This window comes from Syngnathus leptorhynchus, chromosome 5, assembly GCF_054491065.1.
Source record: "Syngnathus leptorhynchus isolate UIUO chromosome 5, UIUO_Slep, whole genome shotgun sequence".
NCBI classification, from domain to species: Eukaryota; Metazoa; Chordata; class Actinopteri; order Syngnathiformes; family Syngnathidae; genus Syngnathus; species Syngnathus leptorhynchus.
The window spans coordinates 9,502,953-9,526,813 of record NC_141199.1 but is presented as its reverse complement, the minus strand read 5'-3'; the positions used below and the strand labels follow the sequence as shown (position 1 = coordinate 9,526,813).

Sequence of the window (23,861 nt, the reverse complement as noted above, 5' to 3'; positions counted from 1 at the left end):
TCACTTTTCCCCAAATTCACGACATCATTCCCAGTGGCCCAACTCAGTTGTGCTGTCAAGTTGTGGCCTTCAGCTTTAAAAAACAAGGAAAAGTTACAAAGTGAACTCAATATTCTCTACCAACACGATCAGTTGTATGCGGGGAAATCTGCACTTTTGCTACTAAAGACTATTATGGAAACCGGCCTGCAAGACATCTTGTCTGAAACATGCATTCTGTTAAACATCTTCCTCGCAACTCCCATGGCGACCCCTGAGCCTGACAGGAACCGGTCCACAATGGAAAGGATAAACAAATTTGCAAGGAACACACTAGGAAAAGAACGATTGAATGCTCTTTGCATGCTTTCTAATGAAAACCAATTTATCCAGGGACTGGTGGATTTCAATAAAAAAGTCATGGACAAGTTTGCTCGTGCCAACAACCATCAAGTTTCATTCCTGTTCAAGTGATTGAGGGAGTTGGCTTATTGTTCTTAGGTGATTTTCATTTTATTTTTATTCCTATGAAGAATAATTTGGATGAATGTAGTCAGCCATTTACCGTTCTGTAAATTGTTTATACATGTATATTGAGTATTGCAAATATGTCATTTTCAGAACCATGGACAAGGCAAGGCTTACACTTGCTATTTTAGAGTTTGTGATGGTCTACTATGTTGATTTTTTTTTTTTTTATCTTTATCAAACTTTCGTTAGTTTAGAAAGCATGCCTTAACATTGATAACATTAAGAATTGTGCTGACTTGGTTGCCTCCCACCAATAAAGATAAATAATGTTAACATAACACAGTACTTCGATGCAGCTAAGCCACATTGTCAACATACAAACCGTTTGGGATTTGACAGTTTATTTCAACAATGGAATATTTCACCCATAAAAGATGTAGCAATATATACATGACCAAAAAAAAAAAAACATCTATCAAATAACTTTCATTTTCAGGCGTTTTAAATTAAATATATTAGCTCTAGAAGAGATTACAATAAAAGCAAAGCAAACAATTACAATCATCAGTGCCATCATAAAGATTAAAACGACATTGCATCGATCTCGGGTCGGTCTAAGACTGCCGCCGCATCCATTCTTTAAAGTCCTGCTTGTACGAGTGTGAGGCATGTGATTATTTGACCCAGTTGCATTGTCCAATCAAGGGACTCCAGTTAGCTGAATTTTGATCCAGTTAAGAGTAAAAAAACATGATCCAATATAGCTCAAACAACCCAAGAAAAAAAAGCAAGCTGGTCAAAAACGCCTTTTTTTTTTTTTTTTGTAAACCCATGTCACTTGTGGCAAATCATTTTTTTTTTGTTTCAACGTATGTAAACCCTCCAGAGTTCAAATTTGATCATGTTAGTGGTCAGTCAAAGAGTTTGAATGAAAACCATTGATCTTATAAACCAGTACCGGTAATCCAACATGCTCTTCTTTCCCTTCGCTCAACAAAGGGATCAACAAGGGTCCTTAAACTCAACACCCAGTGACACAAGGATGGGCATAACACAAAAGGCAAGAAAAGTCTTCAAGGGTGCATGTGCTGAGGGTTTAGTAAAATTACATCAGGGTGTGCCGAGCGGAGGAGTAAACAGTGATGACCATCCCTTTGGGTCACACGGCCTAACGTCAGGTCATTGCAACTTGATGAGCGAGGAATTACAGGCAGCACAAACAAACACAGTCTCTCTCTGGGCCTCTGGAGCTGGAGGAAAAATGCAAGGTGTTCAACAAAACAGGACAATGTGTAGCCTTTAAACAGTAAATGCAGTCAAACCTCAAAATTTAAAAACCCTGGATTTCAAAATTTTGCAAAAAGCTTGGCGGTCACACCAAAAATCGCAATTTTGCTACGTAGCTTGGTTTAAAATGGGAAGCAGACAAACATTTTCTTTATGTTCGATGCACCTCCAAAACACATTCTGATTAATATTGTATTTGTTGAATATGAAAGCAAAATTCACCCATTTTTATCCATCTCAGAGAACGATCATTTTGCCGCTTGCTGTCGACTGAAAATGCCATCACAGCGCCTAATGGCTCGGTTGCAAACATCACATCTCAACTATTTCCTCGGTTAGGTCAGGTGACCTTTGCGAGTTGAGCCCTCGCGCACTGTCAAGTCCTTTTTAAGTCAACAGCATATGGCAGTACAAGACAAAAATGGCTGCCCCCTGAGATGGATTAAAAACAGGTGGTTAATTTATATTCCACAAACGCAAAATTAATCAAAATACCATGTTTAGACTAGTGGGGGCTCATCAAAAATGTTGAATTGGATCTACTAAGTCCATGATTCATTGTTTACACTGGGTACAGTAATATTTCTGTTCCCACTCAACATAACCATCAATGGAACTAGGTCAAGCTAATGATTAAAAAATGAGTCCGTTTATTCCTAAAACGTGTAATTTTGCAACGTCTTACCGGTGGCCCCCATGCAAGACCTCAGCACTTTGAAAGAACAACATCTTGAACAAAAGCTGTTTCCACAGTTACTGCAGTTCTTCTACAATAGGAAGTTGAGTTCAGACTTCAAATTTACATCCAATACAACGTGCACAGTTCGACGATCACTTCTCTTCAAGGCTCACCCTTTTCTTCAGCACTGAGAAGACAGCATTGCAGCTAGCACAGTTGCCTTTGGAGAGAGGGGGAAAAAAAAAAGATGTCATTTCCGAGCATTATGATCGCAGCTACTTCAAAAATATGTCACATCGCTCTGACCGTTGCTGGTGGCGGGGTAACGTTTGCGCAGTTTCTCTGTCAGCTTGGACACTTTGCTGCGTATGGGTTCATTACGACTTAGGAGGCCATTTTCAGAGATGGTGTCAAACTCAGGGGCTCCAATTGGACCATCTTCATCCTCCTAAAACAGAGGGAAGGAGGCAAGTGAAGTCCCACAGTGTGCACCAATTACATTATGTAACTATTAAATACATGAAAATGACAAATTTAACTCTACCTCGGTACCATCATCTTCAAACACTTACAAGGATGTATTAGTCAGACCTTTATGACCATTTAAGAACCTCACTTAAATTGTTGCCTATGTACCTTAATAAAAGTTTTACGAGGGTAAGAGTTTGACACTGGAATGTAAAACCTGAATTTTAACTTCCATTACTTACTCCATGCAATTGTTGGGAAATACACCACAGTGGTCCATCTTAAATGTGCCCCTCATTTTTTACCAAATAATAAACTAGTAATGATCCAAAATGCTGCACGAATACCCACATGCAATGTAAGATGAGTAAGACCGACAAAACCCTCGTGCACAAAGCATGAAAACAACAAACCCCTTACAGGTGCATAAATGGAAGATACTGGGAAATCCACTTACCACTAACACCAAAGGGGTTTCCTTTGTGGAAGGCAGTGTAACATAGTACAGTTTTACACACAAGCCTCCATGCTAGCACTTAAAAACCAAGCTACAGGGTTTGAAACAAAGTACAGTAACAGACCTCGGTCAGTTTACACGAGCGTGATCGATCGGAAAGGCCAAGATTACCAAGTGTTAGCGCAGATTGGGCAACACTCACCTGCAGGGTGATGATGGCATTTTCCTGATTTCACACGTAAGCGGGAGATAAACAGGAATGATATCATTAATATTTGTATTCCACCCAGGGAGGAGGAAATTGAAACCATTTATGATCGTTGTGCCAGTTAAGAGTTCTGATTAATACTGTTTTTGTGATAATGTGTATAAAACAATATCCTAACTGTTGATGATTGATTGATTCGGGCTGGGCGATATGAACAAAATTTCAGTGCACGGGGAGTGTCCATACTTCATAGTAGGTTCCTTCAGACACAACTAGATTGGTGACGTGTGTATGTGACTAGATAATTAGCCAGCTCACAAACTTTAAATCAACGTTTTTGTTTTTTTTATGCAGCCCATCTCAGCAGTGCAGCCAACCTGTCGTAACTCGTAAGGCTCTCTTTCCTGCCATCACGCATGGGAGAAAATGAAAGCCTGTTCCTCTGGAGAGAACGTCTCCTCAGCCAATTAGCTTTGACTCCTGATCACCACTAGTGTAGAGGATTATTTTGTACAACAAAAAGGTCAGTGAATCAGAAATCAGTGAGCTGGATTCTACAATGTGGAGCAGGGATCCTGGTAAGCCATTTTAAAGTAAAACCTTTGGATATTTTAGAAGTTATGACAGCGGCAGGCAGCAAAGACTTGAAATACAGTACACTTTTTACAGGATGTGTAAAGACATACTGGAAATGATCAATACACATCGGGAAAACTGTATTACCTCAATTGCATCTTTAAATTCATCATCAGGCTCAGCTTCTTCTGCTTCCTCCACACTCCCAGGTGATATGTCCTGAAAGCAAAAAGAAATTTTCAGACTGCATTCAAATAAAATCAAATACAGTCATTATAGCATTCTCAAAGGAAAACTATGATACTAGATAAATATTACGATGTATAAACATCATGTGTCCTTTAAGTGCTGACAACTTGTACTATCCTGGCACATGATTACTACTATACTTAGATTGTTTCCTTTTGAGTGTCCCTCACCTCCAGACTGGTTGGTGTGGGTGTCCTCTCCACTACATTGCTGTGATCCACTTCGTCACACGCTGCCTCTGATGTCGGAGCCTGGCCGACATGGAACAGCTTCTTCAGGTCCACCAAAACTGGAACACAAGTAACAACAGAAACAACGTTAGCTGTGAAAAATATGTGAAGTTCATTATCATTCTTGAACTGACCTCTGTGGAAGTTTCTATTCCAAAGGAAGATGACGCTGTTCAAACCAGCAAGCACCCATCCGACAGGAGCGAGGTAGAGAAGACACACCACTGTAAACAATCCTACATAAAACCTAGGGAGAGATGACGACATGTAAATGTTGACTGGTACGCCAAAATCTACAGCTTCATGCACACATCTTCTCTGGCACTCGAACAATTCTTAAAGCTAAATAAATACTGAGAAGAAATGAACGTAAAACAATCAGCCTGTGATTCATATTTTGGTATAAATTTTAAGGGACCCAAAAAAAAGTTTGGAGACGCATCAGCATTGGGTCTAAATAAATATGGACGTGCCGGGCCCTATTTGCAGTAGTAGCCGTTTTTATGATTATAGACCGACAATTAACTATCACACTTTACCTTGATGATGTGGTGTGATTGTCCCAGTACAGGACCTTGTAAAGTATCTCTGCTGATTGACAAGCCGAAGACAGCATGTCATCCAGATGCTTCAACCTGGAGATGGGAAAAATAGAACATTTCTCATCCACGTAAGTACTATTTACTTGTGTCCATTTTAATAGAGTCATATTATGGAAAAGTACATGCATTGAGCTAAGAGTGACACAGGGAACACTTTTTTTTAAAGATACAAGTCGTCAATCAAATGATTTTTGGAGGGGGGGGGGCTATGAATTGCGAGTGCGAACTTGAGAAATGAGTGCCGCATTCATCTTCTGCGAAGAATGGCTAATATTATAGGTGTACTGAGAAGAGGACTTGACTTTCTATTAATAAGAGGATGTGTTTACTTTTCTCTTTGCAACATATTTTTTGTGTATTATTGCATAACATCTTTCAAAAAGAGTTCGTCTTGAGATTGTTTCCAGTGACATTACAACTAATCAGTCAGTGAAAGAGAAAATACAGTGTTTCTTACAGGTCTTTGACTTCCAGCATAGCCTCCTGCTTACTGAGGTGCACATTCTGCAAATCTCTGCGGTGTACGGTGTGATAGTGCTTCCTCTGGAGTTCCGTTTCTGAGGCTCTGCCCCAGCACCTGTCCTGCAGGTAGCCAAGGGCAGCAGGCACTGTGACTGCCACCAAACATAGTGACAACCAACCCACTGATAGAGAAGAAGAAGCTAGTTAGTAGTAGCCACCGACGACAGAGAGTCTCCACTTACCTTCATTAATGGTGCAGAAGAAGACATTGAGGAATATACAAACAACTAACGAGCAGAGGGGCATCCTCCACCTGAAAAATAGATGTTATACGCTCAACTAGATGAAAAGGTGTATCGAAATTTGAAAACTCACCCTAGCAGAAAGCGGGCCAGCTCCATAGCATCTGTAACTGGTTCCAGAAAAAGCGCCATTCTCTTATAGGCCACAACCATGTTAAGCAGGTCAAAATTCAGTGTCGATCTTGGGCTTCCTAGTTCAGAAGCATCTGGAGACCCCAGAGTCTCTTTGGATATAGTGTGCACCATCTCCCCCCTTTCCCCTGGACCTTGGTAAGGGTCAGATGATGCCGCTGCACTCTGCATCATCATTCCTGTGAGGAAAACAAATACATTAAGATGATGGTAATCATGTCACTCCTATTCCTGAATTACTATTGTCACTGAATGTTAGAATTCTGTAAAACCAGCAACGTCAGGCTGCTAAAAGTACATAACAGTTGTCATACAATTTGGTCCATGGAAGATACTGAACGTTTTAGGCTCGTCAATACTATAGTTATGAGATCACTATGAATCCGTGACGTCATTACTACGTGGGGCATTTAGGGTCATACGTATAAATGCAAACCAGTATTTCATTCATAACGATTTAGGGCTTTTGATGTTATTGATAATTTAAGTAATGGATATATTGAGCAACTGCAGATGTTGATGTTTTGATTTCTGTCAAGGCTTTAAATACGCAACTATGGCATCGGTTGCATCTCCAAAGTATTTTAACGCACTGCAATCGTTCCTGAAGGAGATTGCGTAGCAGGAACATTGTTTTTTGGTTATCTTGGGATCAATACAAGATGACACTTTGGCCCTCAGAGATGTGGCATTCAGTGCAAGAAGTAAACGAGCAATAGCCAACATATGTGTGTTTACGGTCATTTTTAAGTTGCTCATTGGAGCAATGGGATAAAGCAACTGAGCTCCAAATTTGCAATGTTTTCAAATAATCAACAACAAATCATGTGATTGCAACATGCGGATATCCTGTTTAAGAAGAAGAAATATAAATTGTTATGACTTTAATCGAGTTCGTTGATGAGGAAAATTTACCCCGAGCTACGTGTCCAAACCGGAGGCTAGAAGTTTAGGCGACACTCAGTCCCGCGGACATCATTATCCTGGAGGATGGAAAAGCCTCCAACTTCATCGACTCAGTCACCATAACTGCCACATATCGCATAAGCACCGACCCGCGCTAAGCATTAATAATACCGTGTCCTGCCTTTTAGGCGAGAAATTGCGCCAGCGTCAAGCTGCTTCTTCCGGCTAGCTATTCTATGCTAGCTTTATATTGTAAGATTATCGGTTTGGTCTTCCAGGATGAGCAATCGAACATCGAAAAGCCAACGTCGATAAAACGGGCATAAATTATGCATTATTTTTGGTTAAATCCTAGGTATTCAATGCACAACACACCACTGCATTTAACAATTTTGATTTATTGAGTTCAAAAAATATTCATGAGTTGAATATTGAATTACTCATGAATAATTCAGTCAAAATAATTTGACTTGAACTTGTCAAATGTCAATCATCTTTGCTGCAACAGCAGAAGACCTGCGTGAAGCTGCCCCCCGCAAAAAAAACGTTATAGAGTTTTCATTGAAAGTGTAACGCCATCAGGGAAAACACGTGTTTTTCGATTTACCAACATCCCGACTTTATATTTAGGAGGTTTGCTTTGGATTAAGGTAGCTCGCTGATTAATCGTCATCTTTGCACAGGGTGCAAAGAGGTGCGGAGTCTTCAACATTCCAAACATGTTCAAAAGACAAATAAACTGGTAGTTCACAGTTGCAGAGATGCGATAGCTTGTTATTTAGGGCTCTACAAATTAACTTGACTTGACTAGATAGGAACAAAATATATCCCACACACTTGGTAAGTGACCGGTTTAATTGCGGTGCATTCAAATGCTGTAGGAGAAACATGGATGTGTTTATGACCATAAATAATAGAACAATGATATGCCTGCCTTGAATCTGTTTTCGTATATAACTCTCAATTTAGATGCAAGAGCGATGTTGTTGTAAATGTTGACATTGATTCACATTATTTACACTAAGTATTTTCAAAGCAAAATATTTATGTTTTTAATTATGGGAAATAAATAAATATCATTTGTGGTATGTGTTTGACAATCATCAACAAGTACAGTATGAGCTGAGGGCGTAAAAGGTCTTGGTAGTCTTGGCTCTTAAAATCAGATCGGGGAAAAAAATCACGAAAGCTGAATACACACACTGCAGGGTTCTTAAAGAGACAGCAGCAAGGACATCGTTTTCAGGCACGATCAACGTTGAAGGGCGTGTTTCGCTTCCTGGTTCCTGAAGAGGAGGCGCTCCCAAGTTGTCGCGACACTCGAAGATAGGTTTGTTTTGTGCAACAGCAGCACTCCATGGGCAACAAACACATTCTTCGTACCACCATGTCCACAGAGATTTTGCGTGATCGCTTGGTGTCCAGTTTGAATCCATATCTTATGCATCGTGCCATGGAAGTCAGGAGGTAAAGATCGTGCGCATAAGTGATTACTTTTTCCTCAGTGACAAGCCAATAAACCATAATTGTACGTGTATTTTTTTTTTTCTGAGCATATATAGTTAACCTGAAAAGGTGTAACCTAATGTCAGGCTCCAATCCATTCTACCCAGCTAAGTGGGCACCGTCATGGCCCCGACAAGGATTTGGCACCTCTGGGCCCATTGCCAGGACAGAACGCCCAGTGGACCAGATGAGGAGAGGGAGAAATTCTGGGGGGAGCTGTTTGAACAGCTAGATCGCAATAAAGATGGATACATTGACATAAATGAATTACGTAAAGGGTTGGCGGGTCGAGGACTATCCAGAGCTTCACTGGAAAAGGTAAGACCTTTTACCTGCACTCACCTGGATGAGCATATGTGCCATTTATGAAAAGAAGTATGAAGGGAATCTATCATGAAAGCTTTCTCATTCTGTTTGCCTTTTCCGATAGAAATATTATAATTAATATTGTGCACTGTCCTCTTCGTCTTCCCTGATTTGTTTTTGCCAAAGCATGTGGGTCATGTACTTAGGTGGCTGTCACTTCCTCAGTGTGTGCGTTTGTGTGCAACATGATGTTTATTTTGGTTGTGTGGAACAGGACTTGTAAGATGAGAATGGCAAGCTATCAAGGTGACAAAACACCAGTGGCTGCCTTCACTGTTATTAGCTGTAAATTTTATAATGTCAATCATATTAGAGTATTCAAAGTATTTATTTAACCAATGTTTCAAGTAAAACAAATTTCTCTTCTATGCGACCCCACTTGTCTAATCATAGCATTCTGATTAATATCGATGATGTGAGATATGAATTATAGAAAATAGCAAAATCATCTTTCAAATATTACATCACCAAACCAAGAATACAGGTGAGCCGTATCAACCCCTGCTGACATTTTTCATAGAACAGCAGGGATCAGATTTTTTATTATTATGAGGGGCCACCAGTTTGATACACACTGAAACAATTAATTGACTCGAATAACATTTCATGATATTATGTTATTATTAACCGTTAATAATATGAATGTATGGAAAGAGAGTGATTATTCTAATTTCTCAGAATAAATAGGAAACACTTTATTTCTAGAAAAGAATGGCAGTGTGACTTAAGGTTCCCACCACCGATAGAAATTGAATTACCCATTTTCTTGTGTTTTCAGATTGTCGAGACAGGGGACACCAATGAGGATGGAGTGCTTGACTTTGAAGAATTCACTCAGTATCTTCGTACTCACGAAAAGCAGCTCAAACTCATGTTTCGAAGCCTGGACAAGAATAATGATGGTGTGTGGCAATCCGCCAAACATATTTTAATCACCATAACAGACTTCATCAGATTAAAATTCACATTTATGGCTTGTCTCTTACTGTATGTGTCTGAATGGTTCCATCCAGGTAAGATAGATGCAACGGAGATCCAGCAATCTCTACGTGCTGTTGGCGTAGACATCAGTCTCAGGGCTGCCACTAGAATTTTACAAAGGTCTGTCATCCATTTGTCACTATTGCGAAATCATGAACATGCTCTGCAATATTTTTACTTTAAGTCTACTCTTGGCAGCACATTAGAATTAATAGTTGTTTACTGATCTTGAAAACTGGTGGTTGACTGTGGTTAAAATTTTCAAATCTTTTTTCAGACTTTATTTAAATATACTGTATGATGAATTTCTGCTTTTTGTTTTTGTCTTGAAATTGACTGTTTTACCACTTGCTCTCTTATATGTTTATGTTGGCATTCAGTTGTTTTCAATGCCATTTCCACTTATCAACCTTGTACATGTTTGTGTGTCAACCAGTATAGACAAGGATGGGACCATGACCATTGACTGGAATGAGTGGCGGGACTACTTCCTGTTTAACCCTATCACAAACATGGCGGAAGTGGCGCGCTACTGGAAACGTTCAATGGCAAGGCTACATAAAGATTTTTTTTTTTTTTAAATATTCATCCAAGATTGATGTAATAATTGAAAGCATCCAGGACAACGCACATTCCTTGGACCTGAAAATAACGTTTTTGACATTGTTTGGAAACCAAACAGCAACAAATGTAATCTCTGTCTTCATCAGATGTTGGATTTAGGTGATCAGATGACAGTTCCAGATGAATTTTCAGAAGAGGAGAAAAGGTCTGGCTATGTATGGCGGCAGCTGATGGCAGGAGCCTTGGCTGGATCCATATCACGGACTGGGACCGCCCCCTTAGATCGTCTCAAAGTTTTCCGGCAGGTGAGTCAGTTGTATACTATGTGATTAGAATTAAATTACCATTGAAGGACAATTGACTTATTATTCATTGACATACATCTCCATTAAATGTTTTTGGCAGGTTCATGGTTCCTCTCTGTTTAGTCGGAACGTGCTGGGAGGTTTTCAGTACATGCTAAAAGAGGGAGGAGTGCAGTCCTTTTGGAGAGGCAATGGAATCAACGTTCTTAAAATCGCCCCAGAAACTGCAATCAAATTTACCGCTTACGAAAAGGTGGATACCACTTTCCTTCTTTTCCTTTTTTTGTTTTCAGTGTTTGTGAACAACAGCACGGGAGTCATTTTGTATGATTTTGAAGGATTACATAAAAAGACTCCTTGATCATTCCATCTTTGGCAAAAAAACAACTATACTTAATTTAAAAGCCCTCCTTTTTTAAATTTTGCTTTTGTTTCTAGATCAAGCATATAATGTTTGGCAGAAAGGATACCAAAAATCTGAGGGTTCAAGAAAGATTTCTCGCTGGCTCGTTAGCTGGTGCGACCGCTCAGACGGTCATCTACCCACTGGAGGTGATTTCAAGTCACACCACAAATACTCTCGACAGTAATCCACAGTGCATACGGTCATTTTCTATGCATATTCTTTCTTAGCTTCCTTCTTTTACCTTGACAGGTGTTGAAAACCCGACTCACACTTCGAAAAACAGGCCAGTTCTCAGGAATGTCTGACTGCGCCAAGCAGATCCTGCAGAGGGAAGGCGTTGCGGCCTTCTACAAGGGTTACGTGCCTAACATGTTGAGTATTGTGCCTTACGCCGGCATTGACCTGGCAGTCTACGAGGTCAGGTGGACATGACGGTAGCTAGAGTACACTTCATGTTGTTTCTTTCTTCTAACTTGGTATCTGTTTCCCAGACACTGAAGTTTGCCTGGCTAAGTAGAAACACAGGAGTTGCAGACCCAGGGGTGATGGTCCTGGTTGGCTGTGGTGCAATCTCCAGCACATGTGGACAGTTGGCAAGTTACCCTCTTGCAGTGATCCGCACCCGAATGCAAGCTCAAGGTTAGATGAAGCGGGTGTAGCAAATATTGAGTACAATACAAATGACAGTAGGGATCATTTTCAAGTCATCAGCTATTTGAGTATCCCCCCCCACGATGACAGCATCTTCTTAGAAAACAAAAACAAAACTTAAAAGGTTTCAAATGATTGTGCAATGCAGAATTTCAAATAATCCGTTTTAAAGATAAACAGATTTGATGGATTTACAGCATTAGAAAGTCATATTTATATTATTGTTATATTGTTTCTCGCTTTTTCTCTCTCTCCCCCTTAGCCTCAATGAAAGGATCCGCTAAGCCATCAATGTCTACCTTGATTCGCACTGTTTTGACCCAAGAGGGGGTCGCCGGCCTATATCGAGGAATTTCCCCCAATTTGCTGAAAGTCATCCCTGCTGCCAGCGTGTCCTACGCTGCATACGAATACACCAGGATAGCTCTAGGAGTGGATGTGGAGGGTAGGCAGAGAGGGAAAGGGAAGGTTTAAAAATGTCTGGATGGTTTGATGTGATTTCCACCTACAAGATGGGTGTCAAACTCAAGGCCCAGGGGCCAGATACGGCCCGCCACATCATTTTATGTGGCCCGCCAAGACAAATTATGAATTGAGTACAAATTGTTTTCACTTAAAAAAAAAAATAGAGCTATTGCTAGCAATTTTTATTACTATTCGCCTTTTTAAAATATTTGAAAATGTTTTTACTAGTCTCTGATTTCAAAACTAGTTATTCATCAGGTTGTTGTGTAGATCATACTGCGTTGAATCATAGTTGCCCTCCGATGGAAACTATGGCTACAACGCAGCCCGTGACAACAATGAGTTTGACACCCCACAAGATTTGCTCTGATCTGTTAAACCTGCATGAAAAGGTCGATTTTGATGGTGGATGGATTCACAGTCCTGTGACTGCACGTCTTGATGAACAAATGATAAAAGTGATAGCGCTGCCCTGCATTTGGATGACCTCGCAAGATGCCATGAACAAATTTATGTGAGTTGCATTGCACTGTCTGTACCTACTACCATCTGCATTCATATTTCCAAGTGACAATTTGCATGAACTTACCTGAGAAGCATTGCAAAGGGGTTCTGTGTTTCCAAATAATTGCAAGAGGATTTTTCAGCCTTTTCTTCTCCTCACAGGTGTTATGTAGAGAAGAAAGATGACTGTTGAGAGGATTGTTCCAGTGTCTGAAGGTCACCATAAGTGGTTAAGACTAACCAAATAGTGAATTTTGAATAGTATCATTTTAAATGGTCTTGTTACAAGCAAAACTCTGAAGGACTACACTTGCTCTGGTCACCTCTGGAGAACATGTCTCACAGCCTCGCCCAAATGATGATTAGCAAGTAGAGGAGTTTGGGTCAGCGTTGACAAACACTACATTGTCAATTGTATTCTCACCTACAGTTACAAGATTTTTATTTTTGAAATAAATTTGTAGCTATATTTATGTTCCAATTGTTATATTTATAATAAATGCAGATGTAAATTTTAGTTTTCATTTCCTGTATTTTAATTGTATGTCGTGTGTTGGCCTGTTAACTGGTTGATTTTAAATACAAGGGTTCCTCGGTTTGCCACGACATATTTGTGAATAGCTTGTACGATATGAATAAACTAATTTAGCATAAGAATGGTCATGTGAAACAACAAGGCTCACTCAGTTACCACAGTTAGCCTGCTTATTTGGTTGTTTTATATTTATGGAGTCAATCTGATCAACTTTGTACATTTTACAATGATTTATAGCAATTAAATTTGAATATATTTAGGAAAAAACGATACATTCTGTTAAAAATTAATTTAGACTGATTTCAATGCCAGAAAAGCATTAAAAACTCTATATTGAGTAGTGACACATTTTAGGACGGCAAGATATTTTGGAACAGATAAAAAATATAATTGTAAAATGTAATATATGCCCCTGAGATATGGTTAACATCAATATCGTACATGTTTTTCTTAAATAATATACACATTTCACACATTTTCCAACTTTGAAGTTGAACTAATTCGGTTGAATGAAATATGAACACAGAAATATTGCAAAGAAAATTGATTCACCCACGGTACCGTGGTACATAATTTTTTCACAAGAGATCAGAAAATGATTTATTCTTTGTGACATTGTGACTTTCTGGTGCATTTATGCAAAATGATATGCCCTGTTTACTTCGCGCAGGCGCAGATCTGTTTGGTTCTACTCCAGGCCAGGAGGTGGCGCCGTTTTAAGGAGTTAACATTAGATCTGGAAAGAGAGCAAAGGGGCTGAGAAAGGCCGGACCGGGGTTGGCCTAGGGTAGCGTACATTGATTGGTTATTTTAAGCAAGGAACTTTGCCGGCGTGGTAAGCGATCTCCCTTACATTGGCGTTCTTGTTTCGCTCAACACAAGCTTTGGCCTTCCCGCTTCTGCGCAGCCCGACCCGGCCAAAGCCACACGGCCTACCCCCGTGTGTCATTTCTCTCCTTGTGATCACCATGTCCGGATTCGGCTCTTTGCCGACCAATGGCGTCGGCGCCGGAGCGAAAAAAGATGCTTTTGCAGACGCAATGGAAAGAGCCAGACAGGTAAACCGTGATAATCGCACACTGACGAATGCAACTGTCGAGCCATTTTACCTCGGTAGTAGCTTAGCTAGCTTGATTATCCGTCTCGTTAGCTTCAGTTGACTAGCGAGCTTGTAGCAATATGCTACCGGCAAGTGAATTCAGCTATAAGGCATTGATCCACCTGAGTCCGGTCGAGATCACAATTTGGACCGTCGGCTTTTGAATATTTCTATTGTGAACTCCAATCGTAACATCCCCGCTTTAGTCCCTTTATGTTTCATTTTGACCACGTAGATTTTCCGTTCAACCTGGACATTTTGGTAGAAAAAAAAAAAAGTTCAGTCAAAGCACTAATTGAAGTGAGGCTAACAGATTGCTGTTTGCGAATGACAATGGACTATACAATGAATTCGTACAGTTGAATTATAAATAACCGCTGACTGCAATGCTTACTACATTGCAACTGATATTTTTTGTCGGGTTCACCATCGTACAATTTAGTCTTTTCTTAATTTTTCGTTGAAGTGAAGTATTAACGGAATTAATCAAAGAAAATCTGATATAAATCGAAGAAAATTCGATCACACATTTGTGTCTACAATAATTTGGGTAGATAATGCCCCAAAACCAAGCCATGCATAATTCAAATAAACTGTTTCTGTAATTTGTAATATCAGCTATCCATCCATTTTTTTTTCTCAAGACTAGATAGGCTAGAGTTCTGCTTCTGTACATGAACCTGAACAGCCTTTTTCCGATCAATTCAGTGTCCTTAGAATTTCCCAAACAACAGAATTAAATTGAATTAAGTCCAGCCATCTCTTAAACCCTACTTTTGCATTTTTAAATAAATGCAACATTTGCATTGCATGTGCCCCAAATATCAGGCAGTAGTAAGAATTCAACTTAATGCAGATTGTACTTGTTTATGTTTTTATATATATATTCCTCTTGAATGTTGAAGTAAGACTTCTCAATTTCCTAGATTGCAGCTAAAATCAGTGGTGAGAGTGGTCACATGGCAAGCAACAATGGAGGAGCTGAGGGTTTTCCATTCGCCGCACAGAAACGATCCCTTGAAGAAGCAGGTTGCCAATTTTCTCCAAATGTCTTTTTTTTTTGTCTGAAACTGCTATTATGTTAGAGGCTTACCATTTCCTTCTATTTAGATGAACCAGATGCCAAGAAGGTAGCATCACAGAATGAAAGAGATTCGTCATTGTGTATGTTGACTGTGCACTTTGATTTATCACAACTGCTGGATCCTCTCACTTTCCAGCCACTCAAATGTTTATCTCTTTCTTGCAGCCATTGGAGCTCAACTGGCTGCCCTGGCTCAACAGAGGTATGAATGTAGTTTTGCTATTTTTTTGTGCACTGTTCTAATGAGTCATGTAGCCTATCTAATTTCTTGTATAATTGCTTCCAGTGTCAGGCCCGGCATGATGACAATGACAGAGGAGTGCAGAGTGCCTGATTCTATGGTTGGTCTCGGTAAGTGCATCCATACCTCTTAAGTCTTATATGAACAATACAACTGCGTGTTGTACAAATGTTCAACTTAGAAGTGCAATTGTCTACTGTCCTTTAGTCATCGGCAGAGGAGGTGAACACATCAACAAAATACAACGGGAATCTGGCTGCAAGGTTCAGATTGCACACGGTGAGTTTCACAAGAACTAAATTGATAACTTTCTAGTCTTCTCTGCTCTTTGTGTTTATTTGTGTTTTTCCACATTTTTCTATGTTATTTCAGACAGTGCTGGTCTTTCGGAAAGAAGTGTTTCTTTGACAGGTTCACCTGATGCCATAAAGTAAGCCCCACGCCCCCATTGTCAAGCCATTCTAATCAACTCTGATAGTTTAAGATGTGAGCCGTTTTCACTTGTGCTGTTGAATCAGATTAACATTCAGCACTGGTGAAAGAAGTAAGGAGAAGCGTGATTACACAATTTAAACTCTGCAAAAGGGGTTTACACGAGCAGGATTTATGGGGCCGATCAGCGAGTTTAAATGAACCAATTATAGATGCAATCACAAGATGTGTCAATTTAAAAGTTGAAACACAATTTTTTGTATGTGTGTGAGTTGCACCTAAGTATAGGTTACAGGACCAACCCAACTATGAAAGAAAGCGCAAATTATAGTCCTAAAGTTGGTATATTTTTTATGTTTAATAAATATAATTGACACAACTTAGAAATTAGTTACTAATTGTGGACAATGAAAACACGAGGGGATCGCCGTGCTTGTTGTCTGGCGCTGCAGCTTTGGTTTGCTTCCTGTAAGTCGTTTTCGCTGCGTAATCCTCAACTGAATATTTTGACGACTGCACACGCTTTGCCCAATGTAGTCGTGTTTTCAAACAATTCAATTCATAATTGCACTTTTTATTTGTTTCAGGAGAGCAAAGGCACTCATAGATGAAATCATCTCAAGGGGACATGATTCGCCCAACGGGCAGACGGGTTCCATGCAGGAGATGGTCATCCCTGCGGGCAAGGCTGGGCTTATTATAGGCAAAGGAGGAGAAACTATCAAGCAGCTACAGGTTTGTCAAATGAGTCAGAAAGCACTAAACCCAAGTCTGGGCTTCCCTGCTAAAGCTGCCGCCCCTACCCAACTTCGGTCGGCTCAGCAGAAGAAAATTGATGGATAGATTGATGTCACTCTGTGCTTCCCGTAACATTCTTTTGCAATTTTGAAGGAACGAGCCGGAGTTAAAATGATCCTTATTCAAGATGGTTCCCAGCCTCCGAATGTAGATAAACCACTGCGCATCATTGGAGACCCATTCAAAGTGCAGGTACTTGAAAGTCCTACGAGATCATCGAAACATGTTTTTAGTTTCTCTGCTTTTTGCGGCCATTCATTTGGTTTTCTGTTGTTTTGCAGCAAGCTAAGGAGATGGTTAACGAGATTCTACGAGAACGGGAAGGTTTTGGTGACAGGAATGAATATGGCTCAAGAGTAGGGGGTAGTGGCATTGATGTAAGTTTGCTTGGGCTTGAAATTTGCATAAAATGCTTGCAAGTGACAGATTCTCTCACGACAAATACATTTAGCTTGTTAGATGCAGCACACTTATTCCTGTTCATTTTGAATAAGTAGTAGAGTGTGTTTGAATAATTAACTACTGCACATCAACTGAAGCAAAAAAGGCTTCAATTGATCTTGAAATGTGCAAGAATACAATACTGAGTCATTTCAGCCACATTTCTGGGATTTTTACAGATAGGTGTCCCTCGCCATGCAGTGGGGGTTATAATTGGAAGAAGTGGGGAGATGATTAAGAAGATCCAAAGTGATGCTGGTGTGAAGATACAGTTTAAACCAGGTATGTTCTTGTGGAAACGTGCTAATCTCGCAGGTTTTGCTGGATCCTATACTTGAAGGCCTTTTCCTTGCCCCCACCTCCCCCCCACCTTTCCTGCTGTTGTTGGCGCTTTAGATACACACCCATCAATTGATAAATGTCATATGCTGACCTTTTAGATGATGGCACCGGCCCTGAAAAAATGGCGCACATTACGGGTCCTCCTGATCAGTGTCAACATGCCGCCTCCATCATCACAGACCTGATACAGAGTATCCGTACCAGAGATGACGGCGGCCAGGGGGTGAGTATATATGAGGCTGAAATAACTTCAAAATATTTAAAAAAAATACAGATGTTTATCCTGTAATGGAAATAATTATTTTTCCTCTCAAAATTCTACACACAACACCCCATAATTATGTGTTGGGGGAGGGTTATTGCAAAATGTATTTAAAACGTAATAAATAAATAAACATGTACCAGGTTTTGTTTCTCACGCTGGTTCAGACATTTTATGGAGTGTAAACATTCACAAAATACTCCTGTTGCAGCGCAAACAATTGCCCACTTTTCTGAAGCTTCCAAACAGACTCGATACTATCTTGATAGTTTCGGCGAAAATACATTTTGGCAAAGGCCAATTTTTTTTATCTAAACCCTTAATAAATTACTGTTCATAATTAATAGGTCCGTCAAGTGCAATCTGGGCATTTTTTCTGGTGTAGGTAGTTTGAATCGAGAGATATTTTTCTTTTTTTCCCCACAGGGCCCCCCTGGTGCAGGGATGCCACCAGGAGGACGGGGGCGGGGTAGAGGCCAGGGAAGCTGGGGTCCTCCAGGGGGAGAGATGACCTTCTCCGTTCCTGCTCACAAATGTGGACTCGTGATTGGCAGAGGAGGGGAAAACGTCAAAGCCATTAATCAACAAACCGGTGCATTTGTAGAGATGTTACGTCAGCCGCTACCAGATGGAGACCCCAATTTCAAACTGTTCACAATCAGAGGTTCCCCACAACAGATAGACTATGCAAAGCAACTTATAGAAGAAAAGATTGAGGTACATTCAAGTGTTGCTTGGTATTCCAATGATTAGATGGGCTCACATTGAAGGGATGTACTGATAAAGGAAACATGTCTTGGTTATCCAGGCCCCGTTATGTCCTGTGGGTGGTGGTCCTGGTCCAGGAGGCCCTGGTGGTTCCATGAACCCCTACAGCCCCAACCCATATAATGCTGGACCTCCTGGTGGTGGACCGCAGTATGTAAATCCTTAAATGTTGCAATTGCTTTAACCTTTCGCCCCGGACTAGACTACTTGGTGAACTAAAACCATTTATTGTTTTATTGCCCTGGTCTTTACAGTGGAGGTGCACCAGGCGGTCCCCAGTACTGTGCTCAGAATTGGGGGGACAGCTACCAGCAGTGGCAGACCCCAGGGCCACAAGATCCCAGTGAGTAATCAACATTCTCGTCATCAATACTTGTGTTGGCCAAGTCGGGTGCCCCCCAACAACTGAACATAAAATTGGTGTATCTGACTGTCCTGTGTCAAATCCCTTGTGATATGGGGAAAAATAATGAAACTCACAAGCTAGTGTGTAGGCCCTCTTTGAAAAAGGGAAAACTGGCCAAATTATGAACTGAGAGCCTGAAGTTTCGAACACAACAAAAATATACATCTATTTCAGATGTCTTACTAAAAATACGCTTTCGCCAAACTCACTCTGCCTAATGTGTCGCGATTACATTGTTTTTTTTGTTTTGTTTTTTTCAAAGAAAAGAGCATAATTAAAGAATGACTGAATCAATTACTGATGGCCAACAAAATCAAGAAATGACGCTGAAATCATCATACTTGGTCACTAACAGCATTGCTGAGGCTCCTTAACGAGTCACAAGCAAAGGGCTCCTACTAAGTTTGGTGTAATGGTGAGTTGAGGAAGTTTGAGGAAACTGGTCTGGTGCAAAAGTGTAATGTTTTATTTATATATAAATAAAGAGTTGGGGGACCTGTTTTAGCGATAAAAAGAAATGCCTGATGTTATTCTTTGCAATCTACCATTAGATAAGGCAGCGGCAGACCCAAATGCAGCCTGGGCGGCCTACTATGCACAGTACTACGGTCAGCAGCCAGGGGGCGCTATGCCAACACAGAACCCAGCAGATCCTGGAGCAGCAGGGGACCAGAACCAAGGTGAACAGACAGCTGGCGGTCAGCCAGACTACACAAAGGCTTGGGAGGAATACTACAAAAAGATGGGCATGGGTAAGTGTGCACAGAAAATGTTGATTAAATAAACTTATTGAATTTCTTTAACCAGCATCTGCATGGCAATGATATTTTCCCATAAGATCTATTGTAATAATGTCCATTGTGCTGTTCATTTTTCAGTCCAGCCTGCAGGAGGGCCAGTGGCTGCTCCGGGAACTGCGGCGGCGCCGGCTGGGGGAGCAGCAGCGGCATCTGGTGGCCAGCCGGATTACAGTGCAGCCTGGGCCGAGTATTACAGACAGCAAGCTGCCTACTATGGGCAGGGAGGGCAGGCCCCTGGGCAAGGAGCTCCACCACAGCAGGGGCAACAGGTGGGAGAAAAGTTTGAACTGAAAAAAAATATTGTTGTACCTTCTTAAAATAGTACATTCATTTTCAACAAAATCGCATGTCTTTGACTTTTCTTTCCAGGCGCAGTAATGAAGTTTTGTGTGGGTGGATGGTTTTGTCGGCTCTTGGGACTTCTGCTGGTGGAGATTTCCGTTTTTGCTTCAACAATTCAAGACCATTATTGAACCATCTACACTTATTTCAAAATCTTATTTTTTAAATTTGGTAGTTGACTGACTTGTTTTTTTTCCCCCCAAATGGAATAAGGGAGAAAGTTTTGCTCATGCATTGAAACAACGCACTAATTAATGATCTCGATAGAATTAGTTTTTTTTGTTTTCCTTATTTCACCCACACCTTCTAATACATCTTTGTTTTCAAAACTATGAACTATAAATTATGAGTATCTTTACTGCAGAACCTCTACAATGCTCACATTTGGGTCGATGAGTGTCACTTTTATTTTGAAATTCCGTTTCTTCTGGTACTTTTTAAGTCACATTTAAAAGTTGTCTGTTGAAATTGCAGTTGTCATGTACCCTGCAATTTTTATTTTTAATTTCATTGATTGTATTTTTTTCCAGGAGGGTACTGTGCATGTCTGTATGCTACTTAGCAGGAGTACATGTGCAGGTTTGCTGTAAAATGACATAAGTTCACATACTGGCTGATTATGTGTCCCATGTGTGGGTGTGTCTTCCCTCCGGTTACTTCAACATTAGCTACAACTTAATCGAAAAAGGATTCCCCTTCCCCCAGTAGGCTCCTTCATTGTATTTTGTTTATTTTTTTTTTACAGCTTGTTTTTAAATACTTAAAAATAAAACATTCGGATCTACAACATCTTTCGATTAAGTCCAATGACTTAAGGAATTTGGCGTTCACAAGTGCTATTTAGATTAGAGTGTGTCAAATTTGTATTCATCAAGAACATTTTAGTTTTGATTGTTGTGAGGTTTCTGGGTATAACAGTGAAACAACAAATGTTTAATTGTATTTTATATATAAAAAAAAGAGGTTAGAGGTTAACACGGTTCCATAAAGGTTATATGTACCTTTTTTACCTTAAGCATGGGTGTGAATAAGATTGGGGGTGGGTGCATGTCCCAGCATGACAACAGTTGAGAATCTCTGTGCTAGTTGTTAACATGTGGATGCAAAAGTAAATACATTTCAAGGGTAATGAAATCGTGCCAGGTTACAATTTAATTACCTAAAATGTAGAACTTTTAAGGGGGCTTCTTACCACACCTTGAATTGTTTTCGACTGCAAGGCCGCGTGACGTCACACTCTGAACCGGAAAGGGGTCAACAAAGAGGCGCTCGCAGACTGCTCATGCTAGTACTGCATATTTTTTTTGCCCGATTATCTCAAGGGGAAAAAAAAATATGCCGAGTAAACACTGCTGCTATGGAATTTGCAGAAGCGACTCCAGACACTACGATCGTCCACATATGAAGGATGTATTCTTTATTCGTTTTCCGAAGCCAAAAACTCAGAAGGAGAAATGTGAACGATGGGTCAGATTGTGCGGACGTCCAAAAGACCAATTTAACGCCAGCAAGGTGAAGCCTTTCACCTTCATATGTAGTAAACATTTTGTTGGTGGCCATGGTCCTACAGATGACAACCCCGATCCCTTGCCGGCCACTGCCTGCCCCGAGGAGGTAAGCCCATTTCGATCATTTTTCTTTACTTTTTGCTTGGCCCTATTCTTAGCGCCTGACCTGGGAAAATGCTTCAATGTTTAATTTTTGCCATTCTTTTTTTTTTTAAGTAGCCTCACATAACAATCGTGTTATGTTGTGAATTGTACGTAAAGTTATCCGTAGGGGTTAATAGTTTTTTTGAGGAGTTTTGGTTTGTGGTTGCAGATTGAACGTATTATAAGGCGCAAAAGAAAAGCACCAACACCGAAGCCATTTGCAAGCGATTCTGCGATGAAAAGAATTAAAGTGCTGGACTCAGCCAAAACCGATCTCGACGCAGCAAACATCCTGTTGGATCTCAGTATGATCTCACCTCTAGATGCTACTGACACAGAACGATATAAAGTAAGTAATATATATTTTGTATAATGTTGTGTAAATCTGATTATCATATATGTATATTACAATAAGCATATTAAACGTGTTTTTTTATCTTTGAATAAATGCACTGGCAAATAATAAAGCTGAAGTATGAGAGGTTTTAATCACCTTAATTTTGTCTGTCAGTCTGTCTCTCTGTCTGTCTATCGCTCTGTCTGTCTGTCTGTCTGTCAGTATACAACATCCAAAAATGTAACGTTTGTACAGTGCAAAAATCAAAGACCACTGAAGTCATCCACAAAACAAAAAAACTTGATATAACAAAACAGATTTCAAGCTAATTCCTTATCTATCCTACTTAAATTTCAATTTCTCATTTAGATTTGTAGGCCTATAAACTTATTGATGTACATGTTTTTGTTTTTGTGCCAGACTAACTCTGTGGGGATTCAAACAGAAGCTCTGGAACCCTGCTCCAAATGTTCTAAAGTGATGGTGGATGTTGGCTGTCAGACAATATATGACAAATACACGTTGAAGTCCAAGATTGAAAACATAATTCTAAAGAATGAAGCAGCCATATCAAGATCCAGGCCTTCCTCTCCTAGTGTGCCACCAAGTGATCACCAACTTGAAGATGAGGCCCTCTTGACTTTGGATGATGTAAAGGGAGAAAAATGAAGACTTTCATTATTACACCTCCTGGCCTTGTTCAACTTCCTCAGCCGAGTAGTGAATAACCTTACTTACCGGAACAATACTGGCAAAAGTGAGCGGAGTTCAGGTAAAAAAACGGAGAAAGACAAAAACCAATCAAGGAACATTTCATGACCCTTGTTAGACTATGTCATGGCTACATTGTCATTCCTTTTCAAACCATCAGAGTCTTCAGTAAGTTTAGTATTTGCTACACGTACTGCCACGTTAAAGGGGTAGAAATATTCCCATCTGTCTTGAAGAAATTCTTAAATCTTTCAAAGCATTAAGAAATATTCAATGCTCCGTGGACTGTACATAATTCTTTGTAAAAATGCATCGTAACTTTTCTCAGCAAGGAAACACACATTTAAGTATTTGATAATCGTTGCTCCTAATGACACTCGTGTGTTTGTCACGGATCCAGCGGGCTATAAGTGACTGAGAAATATTTGAACAATGTGACATATTAGAGCATTTACATCTTGGTGATCTTCTGTTAGTTGATCATGACTAAACAGTGAAAGATTTACTCATGTTAAGACAGATAAAGATGAACATTCCTCCATTTTTGTAAGGTAAGCTCACACCTCAAGAAGAACTTCTGAATAGAAAAATAGCGAGGCATGTATTCATGTAGAGCAGTATAACAACCGTATGAAAAAAAAATTAAATTGATCTCTGGCATGATTCCCCTGTCTCTAACGCCACTGGCAAGTCAATTTGTTGTCTTGTTACCTTTCAAGATCAGTTAGCGAAGTAAATAAAGATAGACATGTTTATATTTTTGCTGTAAAATGTTTGACTAATTCTAGATATTTAATCTAAAGTCTATGAATATTTAGTGATCAAAATATCACTTTGATGCTTAAAAGTAATGCA

The 23,861-nt window shown here is 40.0% G+C and overlaps 4 protein-coding genes across 19 annotated transcripts; 3 read left to right on the top strand and 1 right to left on the bottom strand.

Moving 5' to 3' along the window:
* Positions 1-813: 813 nt before the first annotated feature.
* zfyve27 (zinc finger, FYVE domain containing 27) lies at positions 814-7,273 on the bottom strand. Of its 5 annotated transcripts, none has more exons than XM_085912396.1 (14): positions 7,018-7,273; positions 6,044-6,281; positions 5,911-5,981; positions 5,664-5,850; positions 5,144-5,239; positions 4,739-4,851; positions 4,545-4,663; positions 4,273-4,344; positions 3,466-3,567; positions 3,342-3,362; positions 2,723-2,864; positions 2,590-2,636; positions 2,423-2,504; positions 814-1,700 (listed from the first exon to the last, which is right to left on the bottom strand). In XM_085912396.1, exons 2-14 carry the CDS (start codon positions 6,277-6,279, stop codon positions 1,630-1,632), a joined length of 1,359 nt encoding a protein of 452 aa, XP_085768522.1. In that variant the 5' UTR covers positions 6,280-6,281; positions 7,018-7,273; the 3' UTR covers positions 814-1,629. The 5 variants fall into 5 exon arrangements, with proteins under 5 accessions (XP_085768522.1, XP_085768523.1, XP_085768525.1 ...); XM_085912397.1 differs by having other exon boundaries at positions 3,544-3,567; XM_085912399.1 differs by lacking the exon at positions 3,466-3,567.
* Positions 7,274-7,697: 424 nt separating this feature from the next.
* Positions 7,698-13,446, top strand: slc25a23a (solute carrier family 25 member 23a). Of its 12 annotated transcripts, none has more exons than XM_085912792.1 (13): positions 7,698-7,848; positions 8,217-8,338; positions 8,406-8,475; positions 8,622-8,832; positions 9,659-9,782; positions 9,894-9,981; positions 10,298-10,409; positions 10,572-10,730; positions 10,831-10,983; positions 11,169-11,282; positions 11,386-11,553; positions 11,628-11,775; positions 12,050-13,445. In XM_085912792.1, the coding sequence occupies exons 4-13, from the start codon at positions 8,638-8,640 to the stop codon at positions 12,259-12,261; spliced, it is 1,473 nt and encodes a 490-aa protein (XP_085768918.1). In that variant the 5' UTR covers positions 7,698-7,848; positions 8,217-8,338; positions 8,406-8,475; positions 8,622-8,637; the 3' UTR covers positions 12,262-13,445. The 12 variants fall into 12 exon arrangements, 10 of the variants coding, with proteins under 10 accessions (XP_085768918.1, XP_085768913.1, XP_085768921.1 ...); XR_015066116.1 differs by lacking the exon at positions 7,698-7,848 and having other exon boundaries at positions 7,867-8,475; positions 12,050-12,232; positions 12,645-12,766; positions 12,919-13,442; XM_085912787.1 differs by having other exon boundaries at positions 8,217-8,475; positions 12,050-13,444.
* Positions 13,447-14,051: 605 nt separating this feature from the next.
* On the top strand, positions 14,052-21,095 carry khsrp (KH-type splicing regulatory protein). Its single transcript, XM_085912676.1, has 18 exons — positions 14,052-14,349; positions 15,317-15,419; positions 15,501-15,554; positions 15,640-15,676; positions 15,761-15,825; positions 15,923-15,994; positions 16,088-16,145; positions 16,735-16,882; positions 17,039-17,137; positions 17,227-17,322; positions 17,566-17,668; positions 17,827-17,951; positions 18,417-18,707; positions 18,799-18,908; positions 19,013-19,101; positions 19,716-19,916; positions 20,043-20,233; positions 20,334-21,095. The coding sequence occupies exons 1-18, from the start codon at positions 14,260-14,262 to the stop codon at positions 20,340-20,342; spliced, it is 1,941 nt and encodes a 646-aa protein (XP_085768802.1). The 5' UTR covers positions 14,052-14,259; the 3' UTR covers positions 20,343-21,095.
* Positions 21,096-21,539: 444 nt separating this feature from the next.
* On the top strand, positions 21,540-23,773 carry LOC147056773 (uncharacterized). Its single transcript, XM_085912522.1, has 3 exons — positions 21,540-21,920; positions 22,128-22,307; positions 22,716-23,773. Exons 1-3 carry the CDS (start codon positions 21,642-21,644, stop codon positions 22,962-22,964), a joined length of 708 nt encoding a protein of 235 aa, XP_085768648.1. The 5' UTR covers positions 21,540-21,641; the 3' UTR covers positions 22,965-23,773.
* The last annotated feature ends 88 nt before the right edge of the window (positions 23,774-23,861 follow it).

Excerpts from the sequence above, each read along its gene's own strand:
- zfyve27 (XM_085912396.1), bottom strand. The coding sequence starts at position 6,279 with ATGATGATGCAGAGTGCAGCGGCATCATCTGACCCTTACCAAGGTCCA. Across the intron at positions 5,240-5,663 it reads ATGCTGGAAGTCAAAGACCT|GTTGAAGCATCTGGATGACA; the intron begins GTAAGAAACACT and ends TCCCATCTCCAG. Across the intron at positions 3,363-3,465 it reads GCTCGTGTAAACTGACCGAG|GAAACCCCTTTGGTGTTAGT; the intron begins GTCTGTTACTGT and ends CCTTCCACAAAG.
- khsrp (XM_085912676.1), top strand. The coding sequence starts at position 14,260 with ATGTCCGGATTCGGCTCTTTGCCGACCAATGGCGTCGGCGCCGGAGCG. Across the intron at positions 15,420-15,500 it reads ACGATCCCTTGAAGAAGCAG|ATGAACCAGATGCCAAGAAG; the intron begins GTTGCCAATTTT and ends CCTTCTATTTAG. Across the intron at positions 15,677-15,760 it reads GCTGCCCTGGCTCAACAGAG|TGTCAGGCCCGGCATGATGA; the intron begins GTATGAATGTAG and ends AATTGCTTCCAG.
- slc25a23a (XM_085912795.1), top strand. The coding sequence starts at position 8,638 with ATGGCCCCGACAAGGATTTGGCACCTCTGGGCCCATTGCCAGGACAGA. Across the intron at positions 8,833-9,658 it reads CCAGAGCTTCACTGGAAAAG|ATTGTCGAGACAGGGGACAC; the intron begins GTAAGACCTTTT and ends TTGTGTTTTCAG. Across the intron at positions 10,410-10,571 it reads GCTACTGGAAACGTTCAATG|ATGTTGGATTTAGGTGATCA; the intron begins GCAAGGCTACAT and ends TGTCTTCATCAG.
- LOC147056773 (XM_085912522.1), top strand. The coding sequence starts at position 21,642 with ATGCCGAGTAAACACTGCTGCTATGGAATTTGCAGAAGCGACTCCAGA. Across the intron at positions 21,921-22,127 it reads CCACTGCCTGCCCCGAGGAG|ATTGAACGTATTATAAGGCG; the intron begins GTAAGCCCATTT and ends TTGTGGTTGCAG. Across the intron at positions 22,308-22,715 it reads CTGACACAGAACGATATAAA|ACTAACTCTGTGGGGATTCA; the intron begins GTAAGTAATATA and ends TTTTTGTGCCAG.